At 48.4% G+C, this 17,229-nt stretch overlaps 1 protein-coding gene across 3 annotated transcripts in view; it reads left to right on the top strand.

Annotated features, from left to right (window-relative positions):
• The window catches only part of Grhl1 (grainyhead like transcription factor 1), a 43,234-nt gene that overhangs the window by 13,159 nt on the left and 12,846 nt on the right, over positions 1–17,229 (top strand). For all 3 annotated transcript variants that reach the window (XM_051205935.1, XM_051205934.1, XM_051205936.1), the window contains exon 9: positions 15,891–16,049. In XM_051205935.1, the coding sequence (XP_051061892.1) occupies positions 15,891–16,049 (159 nt within the window). The remainder of the gene's footprint in view (positions 1–15,890; positions 16,050–17,229) is intronic.

Genomic DNA, 17,229 nt, shown 5'->3' with positions numbered 1-17,229 from the left:
GGCCCTTATAATAAAGTATACCTGAGACTCGGGCTTGATCCCCAGCATCTCATGCCTGCTCTCCCTCAAAAAGAGAAACTCTTTAAATTAATGGAACAAGATGTTATATTAGAAGCTTAGGGTTGGTTACCAGGGCTTCAATTTCTATTGCTTAAAGTTACTTTGAAAAAATAAAATAATGTGTTTGGGTGTGGTGACACACGCCTTTACTCCCAGCTCTCAGAAGGCAGAGGCAGAGGCAGATGGATCTCTGTGAGTTCCAAGCCAGCCTCTTGTACATAGTGAGTTCCAGGCCACAGCTAGAACTACATAGTGAGAACCTGTCTCAAAAAAAAAAAAAAAAAAAAAAAAAAAAAGGAAAAGAAATCAAAAACTAAATAATGAGGTCTTGGTTCTCATGAAGTGAGTTCTCCTGTCCCCCATGCCATGGTGGTTGTATCTAAGGCAGAGGACATCCTTCCACTGCATGTGACAGTGTGCAGGGACCTCAGAGGGCTGTGGCAGCTCTCCTACCAGCCCACACCACTCCATCCAAATGTTAGCCCACTGCTCCAAGAGCGCTGGGTACTGGGTTAAGTTTTAGAGGGGTTGCTGAGGGAAGCAAGTCCGCCACTTCCTCTGTCTCAGTTATTTTGAAATTTAAAACTGCAGTAGGACTTAGTGCGTGGCTTCTAAGAAGCTAGGTCAGAGGAGCTGCCCATGCCCTCTGGGTGCTCCTGGCCTCTGGCTCCTGAGAAATGCTTCCTGCTTCACACTGGGAGCCTGAGGAAAGAGCAGCAAAGAAACCCTGTACTGAGTTCTCTATTCCAATTTGTGTGACCTATGTCAGTCCCTAGCTGGAGGGGGCGGGGTTGTGCTGTTTGTTTGTTTGCTTTTTGCACCTTTTCTACCACTGAAAACTCAAAAGGCTGATGAGGCCAGTTCTGGCTCTAATGGGTGTGGCCAGCATTAATAAGCACTTGTCAGGGCCTGGAAGAACTGGGCAGGAGCTCTGTTTGCTTGATGTGTCACTGAGGGTGGCAGTAAGGAAGGCTGAGAAAACAGATAAGGACAGCTTGGCTGTGTGCTGCAGGCTGGGGACTGCACAGAGAGAAGCGCTCCCTAAGGAGGGGAGTCTTCAGCCCCCATAACAGGGAGGTAGAGCTGGCTCCCTCCTTACCAGCTCACAGTCTATGCACAGCCCTTTCCTGCTCCCATGGTGGTGTGCCATTTCTTAATGAGGCTGCTCCCTTTTGAAGCTGATAGCAGACATCAGTTGCAACCATGTGCTGGAATCCAGCAAGAGGATTCTTTGCTCTCCCCAGCCAAGTCCATGCTCCTGTTTTCATACTTAAAGTAATTACTGCCTCGAGGTAGCTAGAGTGAATAGGAGTGCATGCAGAATCCTGTAGAGTTGGGGTGTTTTGTTTACTCACTTATGAAAGTATCTCCCTTCTTAAATGGCTCCCTTTTTGTTCTCACTTAGGTATGTTCGTTCCTAATTAACTCATAGTTGTCTTAATAGTGCAGGGAAGTAAACCCCGGCTTCTTGCTCGATAGGCAAGTGCTCTCCCAGTGAGCTATACTCCAGTCCAGCTTATGTTAATTCCTGATTGTCTTCCACAAACGTCCAGGTTGGTGGGGGATGTATGGCATTCCTTTGCTCTGACTTCCCATGGCAGTGTACACTAGCACGCCAGTGTGAGTAAATCCACATTTCTGGCCCAGCATCTCTCTCTGAGTCCTACCTGTTAGTGGGCGTCTGCCTCTTCATTTGATGCCACGGTTTTGAGAACAAGCAAAGGTAAATCATGAATGTGCTACTTGGGAAAACACTGTTCCAGCCTGATCTCAACTCACAGGATGCCTGTGCACTCGAGGTTCATGGGTGTAAACTGGGACCTGCTGGTGCCACGGAAGCAAGAAGGGAAATCCATTTGTTTTTAAAGCACAGGTAGAAAGGGAGGTTGCTTTGAAAAGTAGGAATGTCTAGGCGTGCTGATGCACGCCTTTTGCCCCAAGCACTCATGAGGCTGAGACAGGCAAACCTCTGAGTTTGAAGCCAGACAGGTTTACATAACAAGTCCCAGGTCAGCCAGGGCTGCCTAGTGAAAGACGTCCGTTTGTTCTGGATGTCTTTCTAAAGACTTAGAAGTCTATGGACAGGTTATAGTTCAGCCATTGACCTTCCTTTAGGCAGCAGCTCCAATTTCTTCCCAACACTGTATAGCCAAGCTGGGCTACTGACCATACATAGTTCAGCAGAAAGAGGCAACATCTGCATTTGGGCCTTCAAAGATTGTCAAGGTGCTGGAGTGTAGGATTTTTAGGGAAAGACATTCGGGCCCTCTCACCCAGAGAAGAAGGGATGTGAGGGGCAGGCATACAACAAAGTGGGCATGCATTCAGCTGCATGGACATCCCCCTGTGCCAGCAGGTTCCTTCCACCCTGCGGGAGCCAGACTGACCCCACTGGCAAGGCTAGCCGCAGACTCCTAACTCCAGATCTGGGGTTCCAGACTGTACCACATAGGTCATGCATTAAATGGACTTTTGGGGAGTAGCCTAAGACCTTAAGTAAAACATCACCATGTCAAGGGAAAATGTGTGCATTACTTTACACATGAAGTTTAGAGACAGACATTTCAGTCAAGGTCTTTCTCTATTCTGCAATAGTTCTAACAAAAGGGAAGAATTGTGGATCTACTGGAGCTCCTGGCCTAGAGTCTGTTCTTATCTGGCTTGAATCATAAACCTTAAGTGTTTACAACAGGGCTGAGATGGGTTAGTGATAGGAAGGGAGCAGAAGCATAGGGATCTAAAATAGATAATGGGAAGAGAAGTGAGAGGGAGAACTAAGTCCTCTGTGTAACTGTCACTCACAGGCTGTGCTGGGGCCCTTGCCATGTTCACACTTCATCCAGCACCCAGCAACACTTATCCCTCCCAGGGTCCTTTTTTGGCTTAGTGAAACCAGGCACCTGAGGAACAGTGGTAAACCAGGAAGTGGATAGCCAGTGTTTCCGGCTGTATGTTGTTATTTGAAGCTGCTGTTACTGGTAGGACAGCATGGCAGACTCACTAATAGAATTACTCTAGAAAACATGTTCACTGCCAAGTAATAAGTTTGTATGGGATGATAGTCGGCTGCAGAGGAGAGGACATTATAAATCGAAAAGCAACTGGTCCTGGGGCAGTATCTCCAAGGAAGGTCATCTAGCAGCTGCCTGGGAGTGGCTCTGATCACAACCAACCAGAAAGAATGGCAAAGGGGAAGATGGCGGCAGTTCAAAGCACACCTCGAGATCTCTTTGTTGTTTGCTCTAGACGTGGTCTTTGTGAATATTAAATACAAAATCTCTAACCAGGAAATTTCTCTAGGGCAGATATAAATGGTCAGCCTTCAAGGTAGACTGTGTTATAGCTGCATTCACATGTCCCACTCAGAAACTACCAATACCAAAGAGCTCCCTACCAGGCATGGGCCCTGGGATGGGTGGTACCTTGGAGTGCTAGCATAGAGCCTGGTGTCGCCTACCTGTTGTGCCTCCTGGGGCCTGAGGATGCCTGAGCTGTGGGTCTGTTTACACCACTCTGCTGCAAGGCCTTTGATGCTCTTTATGACTTGCTGTCAGATCTGTAGAAGGAAGGCAGCTGATTAATCTCACTGTGTGACCAGGCTGCTCGATGACCAATGAGAAGGCAACTTTCCATGCTGTGACCCATCTGTGGGTGTGACAGATCAGTTACAACACACTTTTCATCTCTCGGTCTAGTTAGCTTCCCCCTTTTCTTGCCTTCCATGCAGGGCCTAGACTGAGGGAGTGGATAGGGCAGGAACAAGGGCAGTCAGAGGCACAGTGTCCTGGAAAAGCTGTGGGGTTAGAGTGTATGCTTTCACTGACTGCTCTGAGAAGGTACTCAGGAGACTCAGATGGTTCTGGGACACAAGTGTTCTGTCATGGAAAGTCTCATGTTATAAAATAAAGAGGATTAAAATGATTTGATGCCTACCTTGAGTTTTACCATGAGGGTTCTTGTGTTTAGGTGGAATGACATCTTTCCTTTTGCCTCTTGGTCACAGCAAGAGTTCCTGGGGCGGGACCATCTAGGCTGAAGGCTGTAAAAGGGGCGTGGTCGCTCTGGTAACTTGAACTTGGGATGTTTTGTGTGTGCTTGTGGGGTGCATGGCTTCTGAGTTTAATGACAGTTTGTTGTTTTGTCTAAGCATAAAGTTTGGAATTCATTGTGAGAGTGTTTTTTTTTTTTTTAAATGTGTTTAAACTGAACACATTGCTTGCATTTAAAGGGATTCCATTCTAGTGAAGTGTTCTTTGAGTGATATTAAAATAAGGTGGTACCATGTTTGGTTGCATTAAGCTGGGACAGGTTTGTTTTGTTTTGCAACTTTAAATTTCCAGTGTGAATGGAAGGCAGGAGGCAAGAAAGAAATGAGTCATATATTATGCTTATAATTGCAAATTAAATGCTAGGCAGGGGACTTAAAGCTAAAGTGGGGATACCATCAGGAAACAGTGTTATTTTTTAAAGAAAGCACATGGCCAGGGAGGTGGCTTAGCAGGCATGTTGTTTGCTGCAAAGCCTAGCAGTCTGAGATCAACCACCAGACCCACATGGTAGAAGGAGAAAACACACCCCCACATTTTTCCTTTGACCCCCCCACAGCCACACACACATATACTAAATAATAAATATTTTTAAAATGACAGCAAAGAAGTGACTAGGCTATCGAGCCTAGACAGACCATGGGTTATCTGTACACAGACACCTTTCACCTCCAGGAACATGCAAGGAAGGTAGCCACCGTGCTTAGAGTTTATTTGACTACAAAGATTTTCTCTTATGTAGTTTAAAACATCTATTTATGGTTGAAAAGATGGCTCTGTGGGTCAAAATTGAAGCACCTATGGCAAAAGCCTTGTGTAGCTGTGCACATCTGTAACGTTGTGGATGGCAAAGACGGGGATTTCTAGGGTTGCTGGTTGCTGGGCTAGCTCCATGTTCCAAGGGAGACCTTGTCTCAAGGGACTAAGATGGAGGGTTTGTTGACAGCAGAAATAGTTCATCCAAGCCCCCCCCCCCCCCCCCCCCCCCCCAACATAAAAAAATTTTAAAAAACCACCAAAGGGGGGGGGGCCTGCCGACAACGGGGTTTGGTTGGTCTGTCTTAGACCGAGCACTTCAATGAGGCAGCTGCCTTGGGTACCACTACAAGGATGACCTCTCCTTGGGTGTCATTAAAAGCTAGGACTTTGGGGCTTTGCTCTCACATTGTGTGTGTGTGTGTGTGTGTGTGTGTGTGTGTGTGTGTGTGTGTGCGCTCTGTGTGTGTACTCTGCAGTGTCCAAGCAAGAGGTTCCGCCTATTTGTAAACTGAAACACTCTGAGCCATGGCAGGACTTAGAACCCACAGTAACAATATAAGCATTTTATTCAGCATGTGCCTGAGGGTGAGGGCCAGCCTAAGGTGTCTCTGACTGCCGAGGAGACTCTTGGCAGCTGAAGAAAGCCTCAGTTTGGTAGTGAAACCTTTATCCTGTGGAACGAGTTTCAGGCACCCCTGTCTATTTAGACACCGTTTGTGTTGTTGCTTGAGTTATGTGTTTTCTTTTTTCGGGGGAGGTGGAGTGAATTTTTACCCTTCCTCCCCTATGGCACCCCGAGGAGACAATGAGCCCTTGTGTAGAGACTTCTCATTTGACAGCTTGTCAACCTAACCTGCCATCTCCTATTTCTTCCTGGAAATCCCACCTGTGGCTTTCTCTGTTGTTTCAGTCAGGTTTGCTGCTCCTTGTTTTTTAACTCCCCCCCCCCTTTTTTTTTGTAGATTTGCTACTTTTAAACCAAAACAGAACAGCTGTGGCTCTGGCCTGAGGGGACCTTGGAGTCAGGGGCTCTTGGAAGTAGCAGCCTTTCCCACAGGTCCCACTGGCCTCTCTGCCTTAATCCACAGACTCCTACCTTTAGCCCGTTTACATTAGTGAGTCTAGAACATTTGGCTGGCAGTCAGCTCGCCTGCGAGTCCCCTCTGTGACCCATGGGCTCGCTCACCTGTCCTGTTCTCTGCAGTGGGGATGGAATGTGGTCTGTGTTTGCCTTGAGTCACGCCCCCATGCAGTTCTGCAAATTTCAGAGCACACAGTCTGCTTATTTGGGACAGCAAGTGCCAAATGACTGCATCTGCCAAGTGTCCTTAGGTTCAGTGGGTCTTGCATATGGGACATACCAGAGGAAAGGGGAGCAGGCTGGTCCCTCCAAATGTTTTCTCCTCCATGCCTCCCTCTCTTTTATCTCGGTGACTTTTCCCCTGGCTCTCTGCGTGGCACAGAAACCGAGACACTGTGTGGGCGGCGTGGGAAGCGGGCTGTGGCAACAGCCTTGCTGACTCGGAGCTTGTTTCCCCTTCAGGGAACGCCCCTCCTGGCCGTGGGAAGACTGTGAGTCGGTACTTTTTCTCCTCCCACGTCCCTGCCCGCCCCACCCCTTCCTGCCCATTCGTCTCTTTTCTTTTGATGGTCATTTGATAGTCTGAGAAGCAACCCAAGTGTTTCAGCTGCTTGTGCCCTTGAAGCCCTCCGATCAGCTCTTCAGCTGGTGGTGACAGTGGCCATGTACTTGTAGTTGTGTAGTTAGGACGATGCGGTCACCTCCCATCAGAGCAGGGAGCAGATGTGACGCACCCCAGATTATCGGCGGCATCAGTAGTGGAACCGGACCGACGCTGCCGAGTGGATGACTCAGTCTCGATACCGCCTCAGCACCACACGCTCATTAGCTGTGGACAGGGCAACCAGGAGTGGAAGAGGGACAGAGCTGGGAGGGAGGCGGGTTTGTTAGTTTGTTCTTGGGGGGGGGGGGAGGACGGACACGACTGTGTAAGCCCAGTAAATGTCCCCTGCTAGATAGTGTTTGGCCGAGTTTAAAATCTTGCCTAGTCTATCAGCTTCGATCCAGTTTCTTAACCTCATTGAAATGTACTAGAAAAGTGGTGATTTTACTCTCTTTAAGTAGTGCTATTGGGAACGAGGGAGAAATGTTACTTGTATTTTCACTTAAGCTGTCGGTCAGTTTCTACCTGTAAAGAGCTACTTAGATTTTTATAATGATTTGGATAATTAAATTTAAACTTATCCTACAGACTCTGCTTCCTTTTAGAAGACAGAATACATATTCTCTGTATTTGACTAAGTTGAATTTTGATTTATTTTTTAAAAAACAAAAACTGAGTTAGATTCCCAGAGGCCACTGGGATTGTATCCAAGATGTCTGTCTCTGTGTCTTCTGGAGCCATGTGGCCATCAACTAAATCCTGTCTGTGACTTATTTGTAACAAGTAGGAAGCTTGGCAGAGAGTAGCTGTTTGATTTGAAACACGGAGATCTTTAACTTCATGCCTCATGATCAAGGTGCCCTTCAGCTCCGTATTCTGTCTGGGTGTCCACTGTCCCCCACTGCCCCACTTCTCCGTGAGTGCCGGCCAGGTCAGGCGTTGGCTCTGGAGTCCTGAGAGCTGGGCCCTACTAGAGCTTTGTCATCGTTTTCCCTGGCCCCATCTGCGCTCTGTAACCCTGAACCCCACAGCTTGGCCCTGCCTGTCTCTGGTGGAGGATTATGAGAGCCAGAGACTGTGGGTAGTGCGGCGTCTGAGAGAAGAGTGGGCATTGGGGATCCGTTCATATGGAGTATGTCAAACTGTCTTCAGTTAGCATGGTAACTCACCAAAGCATCTTCCCCAGTTGGGCCCATCTACTTTTTCCTTTCCCCTCCATCGGAGCTTCTCTGGTGTATATGGGGCAGTGAGACCTTTTTAGCTGCATCTAAATGTACAGGTATCAAGTGAATGATGAACTCTGGGCTCTGAAACCAGGCCTTTCCCACAAATCACTCTGCAGTGTAAGAGCAAAATGCCATTGGTTCACCCTTGAACTTTTCTGGACGAGTATGACTGTTTCTAACATCCTTCCAGGAAGTACTACACAGAACCAATGCTTTGCTACTAGGGCAGAAAAACTGGCTTGAGAGGCCACGTTGCAAAAAGCTGGCTTTCCTAACTCAGCTGCCTGCCAGCCAATCACCTGTGCAGCTCTGGAAGGAGACAGGCATGATTGGAGCAGGCAGCCTGGCCTGAGGCATCCTCCAGACTGTGATGCTCATGGGTAGTAATGCCAAAACCGCTCTTGGGTCTGTCATCAGCCAGGCAAGCACCATGTTCTTAGGCGTTCCAGGGGGAAGAAGCAGTTTAAGCCAGGGTTTCATCGGCTGCTGAATATTTCGGCAAGGCCTGTTTTAATTGGAGTGTTCTTTCTGCTTGTCTGAGCAGCTGCTGTGAGTTTAGGTGGGAAAGAGGCAACTGAGCAGCCTAGTCTGAAGAGCAGCCTGGCATATGAGGACCCAGCATGGCCTGGGGGAGGAAGAAACAATGGTGGACTTGTGCTCTGTAACTCCAAGGTCACACTGGAGACTAGGAGTCCTTGCCCTGTGTGTAACTGCTGTGAAGCTGCAGGGGGTGGAGTAAGGTAATTAATTATCGTCCTAGTTGGGGTTTCTATGCTTAGATGAAACACCATGACCAAAAGCAATGTGGGGAGGGTTCGTTTGGCTTACACTTCACATCACAGCCCATTCCTTAAGGAAGTCAGGGCAGGAACCTGGAGGCAGGAGCTGATGCAGAGACCATAGAAGGTGCTGCTTACTGGCTTGCTCCCCATGGCTTGTCAGCCTGTTTTCTTATAGAACCCAGGACCACCAGCCCAGGGATGGCTCCACCCACAATGGACTGGTCCTCCCCATTGATCACTAATGGAAAGAGTGTCTATATCCAATCGTATAGAGGCACTTTTCTCAATAGAGGTTCCCTCTTCAGATGGCTCCTCCTTGTGTCGAGTTGACATAAAAACAAGCCAGCACAGGTACCAAGTCAAAGCCCGATAAAAGCCCGAACTTAAAAGATGACGCACTGGGTGACCAAATGCAAGTTCTGTTGCCATCGATAAACACCATGAACAAACGCATTGTGGGGAGGGAAAGGTTTATTTCACCTGTAGGCTGTAGCCTATCATTGAGAGACAGCAAAGCAGGGACCTGGAGGTAGGAACGGAACAGAGACCATGGAGGAATGGTGGTTATTCATTTAGTACCCTGGCTTGCTCACCTACATTTCTTACACACCCCAGGCTCAAAGTGGGCTAGACCTCTGTGGTGGTTTGAAAGAAAACGCCCCCAATGGGTTTGGCCTCGAAAGGTCTGCAGTCCAGCATACAGAGACCACAGCCCAAGAGTAAGCCCCTCCTCTTCCCTATAAGGGGTCACCTCCATACACACTAAGGCCATTACCTCAAGTCTATTGGCAGAACAAGATGCCCCTACACTCCCAGGCATGCTCACAGGCCTCCCTGGTGGAGGCAATTCGTTATTGGGGTTTTTCCTCTCAGGTGTGTCTATGTTGGCCTCATCAGCATAGTGGATAACGTATTTGCTATGCAAGTGTGAAGGCCCGAGTTACATCCCCAGAGCCGGTGTGAAAGGTGTATGCCATCAGACCCGGCAAGAGACAGCTCTTTATAGTGTGAAGTTCAAGTGGCCTGGGCAGAGAGCGGCATCCCTGGGAGCCATTGCTCCTGCCTCTGGCCCATGGCCCACTTCACTGCCTGCCTCAAATCTTTGCATCCACATAACACACGTGGTGTCTGCAGGCACATTCCAGGCCTAGGCACTGGGCTTGCTCTCACAGTCCCTTCTGTCTCCCTCTGGTGTCACTGAAGAACCTGTTCGGGCACACAGTGTTTTACTAGTTCTCTTTCTGCTTGTGAATTGGGCCCTTTGAATGAAATCTTCATGCCTTAAGAAATTGTCAAAGCGTGATTCCTATTGTTGAGTGAGTCACGCTGTGGCAACTTCCTCACTGTAGTATATCGTTTGAGCACACTGCATCGTGAAAGCCGAAAGACATTGTGTTCGCCCCCACAGCATGAACTTACAGCAGCGTACAACCTTCTACCTAAATCTCTCAGTGGAAAAAAAAAGCCAAACGATGCCAGTCAGTCAGTGCTCACACTCCTTGTACAGAAACACGGAGTGGCTGTCACCACCATCACTGTAGTTCTTTAAGGCCAGCTTCTTCGTTATTCGTGGGATAGTGAACCCTACTTTGATCAATACTGTCATTCAGGATTTGGCTCGGCTCCTTGGAAGTTTCCTAACTTTTGGCTGATGGAGTCCAGGTGTCTTGTTTTCTGAAGGTGTGGGGGAGGGAGTTCCAGGAGCTGGGCAAGTGCTACATCTCCGAGCTGTGTCCAGTCTAGAATTCCAAGTGTTTTGTGAATATGTGTCCTTTTCCATGAATTAAATGTGTGGTTCAGAGTCCCCGAGTTTCTCCCTACAGGCGAGAGCCCTTGTCAGCTATATGCCAGGCTAGTCTCTTCACAGTCCCGTGGGTTTTGCTGGGACTGTGCTCAAATCTCAGTTAGGAAGAAAAAAGAAAAGCTCCTAGAGGACTGGATGAGGCAAAGACTCATAATCGGTATTTTTAGTCTCATCTGCTTTGCCGGCTGGGAGATGGCTTCTGGGCCGTCATTTCTGAGTGCATGTTCTGCCTCCTTGTGTTTTTGCACCTCTGTTCCTTGGAGGGTAGACATGGAGGAGCAGCCAGCTGTGTGAATGGTATCAAGGAGCTGATGGAGAATCCTGCACAGCAGGGTGTGGGAGAACATAAGGATGAACCCCCTGACAGGTCAATCCTCCACTAGTTATCCACTAACGCACATCCCTCACTTTCAAGCCATGTTTGCAAACCAATGGAAATCCTTTTAAATATTGTGTGTGTGAATTCTCAACCAGGAATGAGGAACTGTCCTAGAAAAGGGGGCTGGACCGTTAAAAAGAATCTTGCAGAACATCTTTGGCCTGTTCAGTAGTTGGTTTTTGTGGTTAGGGGTTTGTTTTTTTGTTTGTTTTTAGCTTTTTATTTCCCTAATAGCCATTTTGGGTGGGGACTTTAGTTGTAATCTTTTGAGATTAATGTTGATTGGTTGAATAACATCACTACTTTACTTCAGAGTAAGCAACAAGGAAGTATAGAAACAAAAGTCAGCGTTAAGGGTTCTTTTCCAAGTAGAGACCTTCCCAACACTCAGCAGAAGGGAACTCATGTGCCAGCCTTCCTGCAGACTTTAGCTGTAGAATTGAAAGTGGTGCATGCTTGTGCATGCTTGTGTCTGCACACTCATGCATGTCTTTCCACATGTGTTTCATGGAAAAGTTGGGTGTGTAACCATCTGTTTCACTCTGACTCTGATGGCTTCTGGAAGAGACTTTGAGTTTGCACTGTGATGTTATCAGTGGGATTCTTCTGCCGGGAAGAATGATTGGAATGCTTATTTTATACAGACTGGGTTGCCTTGGTCTATTCTTATTCATTCGAGATGTGGAATGGAGTGCTCCTTAAATAACTTTATGTGTTTGGGTGTCTTGCTACCTCCCTAAGCCCTCTGAGTATAGCCAGCCATTGTGGCTCTAGAACTCAGTTGAAGCTCCATCAAGCCCAGGCTGGACACCTTGTAGGAAATGGAACACTCCGTCTCCGTTTTCTCTTTTACTAAAAGGGTATGTGGGCCAGGAGGTGGTGGCACATGCCTTTGATCCCAGAGCACTGGGGAGGCAGAGGCAGGCAGATCTCTGAGTTCAAGGCCAGCCTGGGCTACAGAGTGAGTTCCAGGACAAAGAGAACCAAGAAGATAATAATAATAAAAGCATAGGCATTAAGTATAGGCATGTCCCAGGTGTCAGGAACAGAGGTGACTGGTGTGATCTAAGGGGTCTCATGTAGTACAGTTCAGAGTCACAACTGGAATCTGAGCCTCAGCTCACCCGTTCTTACAGAGGTGTTAATTCAGAGAAAAGTTCTTACCAACTGAGTAGCTGAGGATTGCTATGGCCTTGTTAAATAGAAAGATCTGTGGTTAGTGAGTATTCCTATCCAGTAGGTCTATGTCTCTCTCTGTAAGACACTTTGGATTAAATCATGCACTGGGGCGTGTTTCATAACCCCAGGGTTTTGGAGCAGAAGGAGACCATAGGTGACCTGAAGTATGCCAGTGTGTGGGAGACCAGTCCCTTCACAAGGTGGTGTTATCCCGGATGATCACATGAATACCCGGGGAACACCAGAAGGGGATGTCCTGGTGTCAGACCTACTCAAGCAGAGGTGGTCCAAATCCTCAGCCATGTGACCTGTCCTAGCGGGCTTGGGGACATGAGGGACTCCAGCATGGCTGTGGTGGGACCAGTGTTTGAGAGATGGGCTCCCAGGGCTTTTGTGTGCAGTAGCTCCCCTGCAGTGACTGTGGGGAGGAGGGAGGACACAAGAGATCTATGTGTCTACCAAGTTCCCAGGCCAAATTGAAGGAGGTTACATGGCACCTTTAAAGTAACAGTGTTTATCGAGAACAGACTGGTGAAACATATTTTCATTTTGTGTGTGTGTGTGTGAGTGTGTGTGTGGTCACATGTGCACACGAATGTATCTCTGTGTGTGTGCACATGTATGCAGAAGCCAGAGGTTGATAGTGGGTGCCTCCCTCCCTCACTTTCCACCTTGCATTTTGAGACAGTCTCTCACTGAATATGGAGCTCACCAGCTCTCTAGACTGACTGAGGGTGGGCAGACCCCAGCTCTCCCCTTGTCTCTGTCTCCTCAGCACTGGGATTACAGCATGTGCTGTCACACCCAGGATTTAGGTGTGTACTGGAGATCAAACATGGGTCTTCATGGCCCCAGATTTGATCATTTTATCTGTAGTAATGACAGTAAGGCTTGGGGCTCATCTTCCTTATCCAAAGATCTGGAGTTGGAAGTGACCTGGAGATCCTCTGCCTTGGCTGGTTAATGTGACATCGCTAGTTAGTGACAGAGTGGGGCCAAACTTGCTTTAGTTTTCAGATCAAATCCTCCTCTGTTGAGCACCTTACCCCACACACACCCAGCAAAAACATGGGGGTGGGGTGGGGATGTTGCTTTTTTGTTGGCCTTTGGTGAATGCCTAAACCAGCATGGGTATCCCTTGGTTTGGCCTAGGATGCCCAGAATGGCCTGACAATCTCTTCCATAATGCTACTGTGTGAGAAATGAGAATAGTAAGTGCTGTGCTGTTTGCTCTGGGGTCTTCAGGCCACTGCCCTTCATACAGTGTGCATCTGTCTCCCACATTGTCCTACCCACTGGTGTGTGGTGTTTTACCTGGTCAAGGAGTTAGGATGACCCAGCCCTTTGTGATAACCTTTGAAGTCTTGTGAGTTGAAAGGGATTCTCATAAGTAGGAAGCATCTGAGTAAACACATGGAAGCAAGACCTTGAGGTAGGGCTTCCTGGAGGCTCTCTCTGCCTTCAGGCTGGTCCTGGGCCCTGGCTGCTGGGAGCAGAAGCTTGAAGCTGGGAAGCTGGGGGTGGGGTGGGGGGGATTGAGTGCACTACTGTGAAATCCTCTTGTCAGGGGAATGGCCCTGTGTGTCAGAGGCTTCCTAGATTTGGAGAACCACTTTTGAGTTAGGAATTGTGTCACATGGCCCAGGAGGACAGAAGTTTAGATTTTAACATTTGGTTGGAAATTAAAACCTACAGTGAGTTAGTAACTTCTATTGTTTACAAAGACTGCCTTCTTTTTTCACCTTTTTTAATTTTATTTTTCCTTTTCAGATTTCTTTTCTCTCACATTTATGTATTTATGTATTATGTATCACAGCATGCATGTGGAGGTCAGAGGTCAGGGAGCCAGCTCTCCCCTTTCACCCCATGGATTCTGAGCATTGACTCCAGGTCGGCAGGGTTGGTGGCAGGTGCCTTTCTTTACCTGCTGGACCATCTCAGCGACCCTTTTCCCACAGACTGTCTCCTATCTCTCATTAGCATATTTATGGATTCATAATGTTCTTTTAACTATGAGGAGAAGGTAGCAAGTCAAAGCACTGGTGTTTCAGTAAGGCAGTTCAGAAATCTCACGAGCCATTTCCTGCTTGTGCATCTAGACCTAAGTCTTTAAACAAAGAAGCAGGGCTGGGAAAATGACTCAGTCAGTAAAGTGCTTGTTGTGCAAGCTCAAGGACCTGGGTGTGGTGTGCCTTCCTCACCAGGTGCCGAGGAAGTGGAAAAGAAGAGGCTGTCTGGGAGTCCCTAATGGACCCTTCAGCCTCATCAGTGAGCTTCAGGCCAAGGGCAGGCCTGCCTCAGAGCTGGCAGATGGGATAGCACCCAGGGTTGTCCTCTGGCACATGCATGCATGTGCACTCACACAGACACACAGTTTTTTTTTTTGTTTTTTTGTTTGTTTTTAAGTACTTTTGTTTGTTTACTGGAAATAATTAGAAAACTGTTAGAAGCAAGATACCACATTGTCTGTGTGTGAACAGCCTGGAGAAAGGGATACATCTGGGCACCTTCCATCCCAACCTCCACCCAAAGAATAAAGTCCGTGGGATTATGTTAGTGTGGGAAAGATCACTTCACAGAGGTAGGAAAGCACTTTCCACCAGGGCCAGCCCTAACAGCTCCTGGGGCTTCAAATATGGAGGGACAGCGCCCTCTTCTGGGCACAGGGATAGCTCTGTAGAGCATCTGAAGAGCACATCGTGGTCCAAGCACGTGTGACAGCTGAGTGTGACAGCCTGTATGAAGAGACGAGTTTTATGTGGAGGACAGGATCCCACAGGACCCTCAGCCCTGACAGGCAGAAAGGGCTGTGTGTGGACCTGACCAGGTCAGCAAGGGAGCTGGCAGGGTCCGCATGTGGTGAGTCTGACAGTGTCCAGGGAAAGTGAGAAAGACCTGGGAAGGAACAGATGAGGGGTAATCTTCAGATCCTGTGATGGTACACACCCCAGGCTCTTTAGGAGGTTCGACCCTTTCCCACTTAGGCAGAGGAGAGTAACTGTCTAGCCAGGCCTGCACCCCTTCTGGAACTGGCTCTCTGTCACTGTGGCTCTAATTCTCTCTCCAGTTTCTCTTGGCCTCTTCTCTTCCACCCAATGTCCTTGTAGCACACAGTCCCCACTGCATACCCATTCACGACCCAAGGCCACCCCTGCTGTGCCTTAGTTGAATGGGACTGTTGTGTGTCTCAGGTAACCTGCCCTTGACTGTTGGGGCCTAGGCATTGGAAGGAATCCCGGTTGTGTGGCATAGGGTCTTGCATCTCTGCAATTGCCCATTTTAAATAAACCTATGATTCTAATCCTATCCTCTGTATGGTGCCCATAAATTAATTCCAAAGCCAGTGCTCTGGAGAATGAAAAGCATCTGGACCACATCAGACAGATTCAAACCCAGACCATAAAGGGGGACGAGATGGAGCATGCTCACTAATTATGCAGAACCATAATGGGTGATTCCAGAGAGTGTACAGACCTGTTCCCTAGCAGCCAGGGGACACACTACAGTGTCCCTGGCAAATGACATTAGCACGGGGGCTACTCCACATTGCTTCTCCAAACTGACATTCAAGAGCAAGCCTGGGATTAGACAGCTTCCGAGCACCCCCTCTTCCTCTCCACACCTATGCTCAGAACTGCTCTTAGGATATGTCCTCCACTGCTTCTAAGAATCATGAGTGTCCCAGCCCACTGGTCCCAATGCCACCCTAGATAGATGGTCCTGGGTAGTAAGAGAAAGCATTTTGAGCAAGCTGTGGAGAATAAGGTAGTAAGCGTTTCCCCTGCATGGCCTCTACTTCAGTTCCTGCCACTATGTTCCTGCTGACTTCCCTTCATGATGATAAGCTGTAATGTGAGAGAAAACAAAAACAGATTCATGGCAGGCTCCAGTGTCCATCATTTGCAAAGGCCGGTCTGGGTGGGGCTGACTGCTGGAGTTGTCACTCATGGAGACTTGTCTTCCTTCACAGGTGTTCATCTCCGTGAACTGCTTGAGCACAGACTTCTCTTCTCAGAAGGGTGTGAAGGGCTTGCCTCTCAACATCCAGATTGACACCTACAGCTACAACAACCGCAGCAACAAGCCAGTACACCGGGCCTACTGCCAGATAAAGGTGTTCTGTGACAAGGTGAGTGAGCAGCGGGCTTCGGGAGGAGCAGCTGAGGTGGCTCATCCTTCCCGAACAATGCCTGGCACTTCCTTCCAACCTTAAATGGATATACTTAGCATTTTACCCTTGCATGAAAGGAAGCTAAATTATATAAGGAAGGGTGAGTACTCCCTCAAACTAAAAAAGATGGAGATGATTGGATGCTACGTTTTGTTGTTTGTGTCCAATAAGTAAAGGATGTGGATCCAGTCCAGACCAGTAACTACCGTACCAACTTCCTCCACCTGACTTGCCTCCAAGAAGGCCCTTGGGCAGGCCATCCCCAAGATTTCTGCATCTGCTTCAAGTTTTTCTGTTGCAGCTTCTTCCCTGGGAAACTCATGCTGCTTTTGCTGGGTACAGAGCCAGGTTTCTGTATCAAATCAAACTTGCATCTGACCACTGGGGGGCGCCTGGGACCTTTGCCTTCAGAGAGCTTTCTCAACCACTGGCCAGGTCAGGCTCTCCTGCAGACCAGGGTCTTCACCTGTAACAAATGATCACAAACTCAGCTGCTTAAAGCAACACTATTATCTGTTGGTAGTTCACTCTACCTGAGCTGATATCGAGGTGTGAGCAGGTCTGCGATCCTTTCTAAACTATCTCGGGTCTGTTTCCATGCTTTTTCCTCCTGCTGGACTCAGTTTGCAGCCATGCCTGTCTCAACCCTGCAGTGGCTCACACCTGATCACTCATACCCCCTCTTCGTGCATCTTCATTATGCCTCTGGTTTGTTCTGCTTTCTGGTGCCTTTGTCATCACCTAGGGCTTCCACAGCTGACCTGAGAATGTTTCCCCATCTTCCAGACAGTCATCTAGCAGCCTTCCTTCCCCTTTGCCGTGTAATCTGCTCCTTCCCAGGCCCCAGGATCAGGTGTAGAGATTAATGGAACGCAGGTGCTTCCTGTGGGCTGCACTTGGAAACAGTGAGTCACAGCTGGGTGGGCACGTGCACTCATGACCCAGGTCAGGCTCTTCCCATCTGACCACATTCCTCCATAGCCCGGAGAAAACCTGATGATCTAGGTGTGTGGTACCCACACCCAATAGGCCAGGAGAATTGGGAGACAGGCCAGCCTGGGCTACACACACACACACACACACACACACACACACACACACACACACACACACACACTCACACACTTAGGAGGAGCTA

The sequence above is a fragment of the Phodopus roborovskii genome, unplaced genomic scaffold (genome assembly GCF_943737965.1).
Source record: "Phodopus roborovskii unplaced genomic scaffold, PHOROB, whole genome shotgun sequence".
NCBI lineage: Eukaryota > Metazoa > Chordata > Mammalia > Rodentia > Cricetidae > Phodopus > Phodopus roborovskii.
Note: the sequence above shows the minus strand (reverse complement) of the source record. Positions and strands in the feature narration are given on the sequence as shown.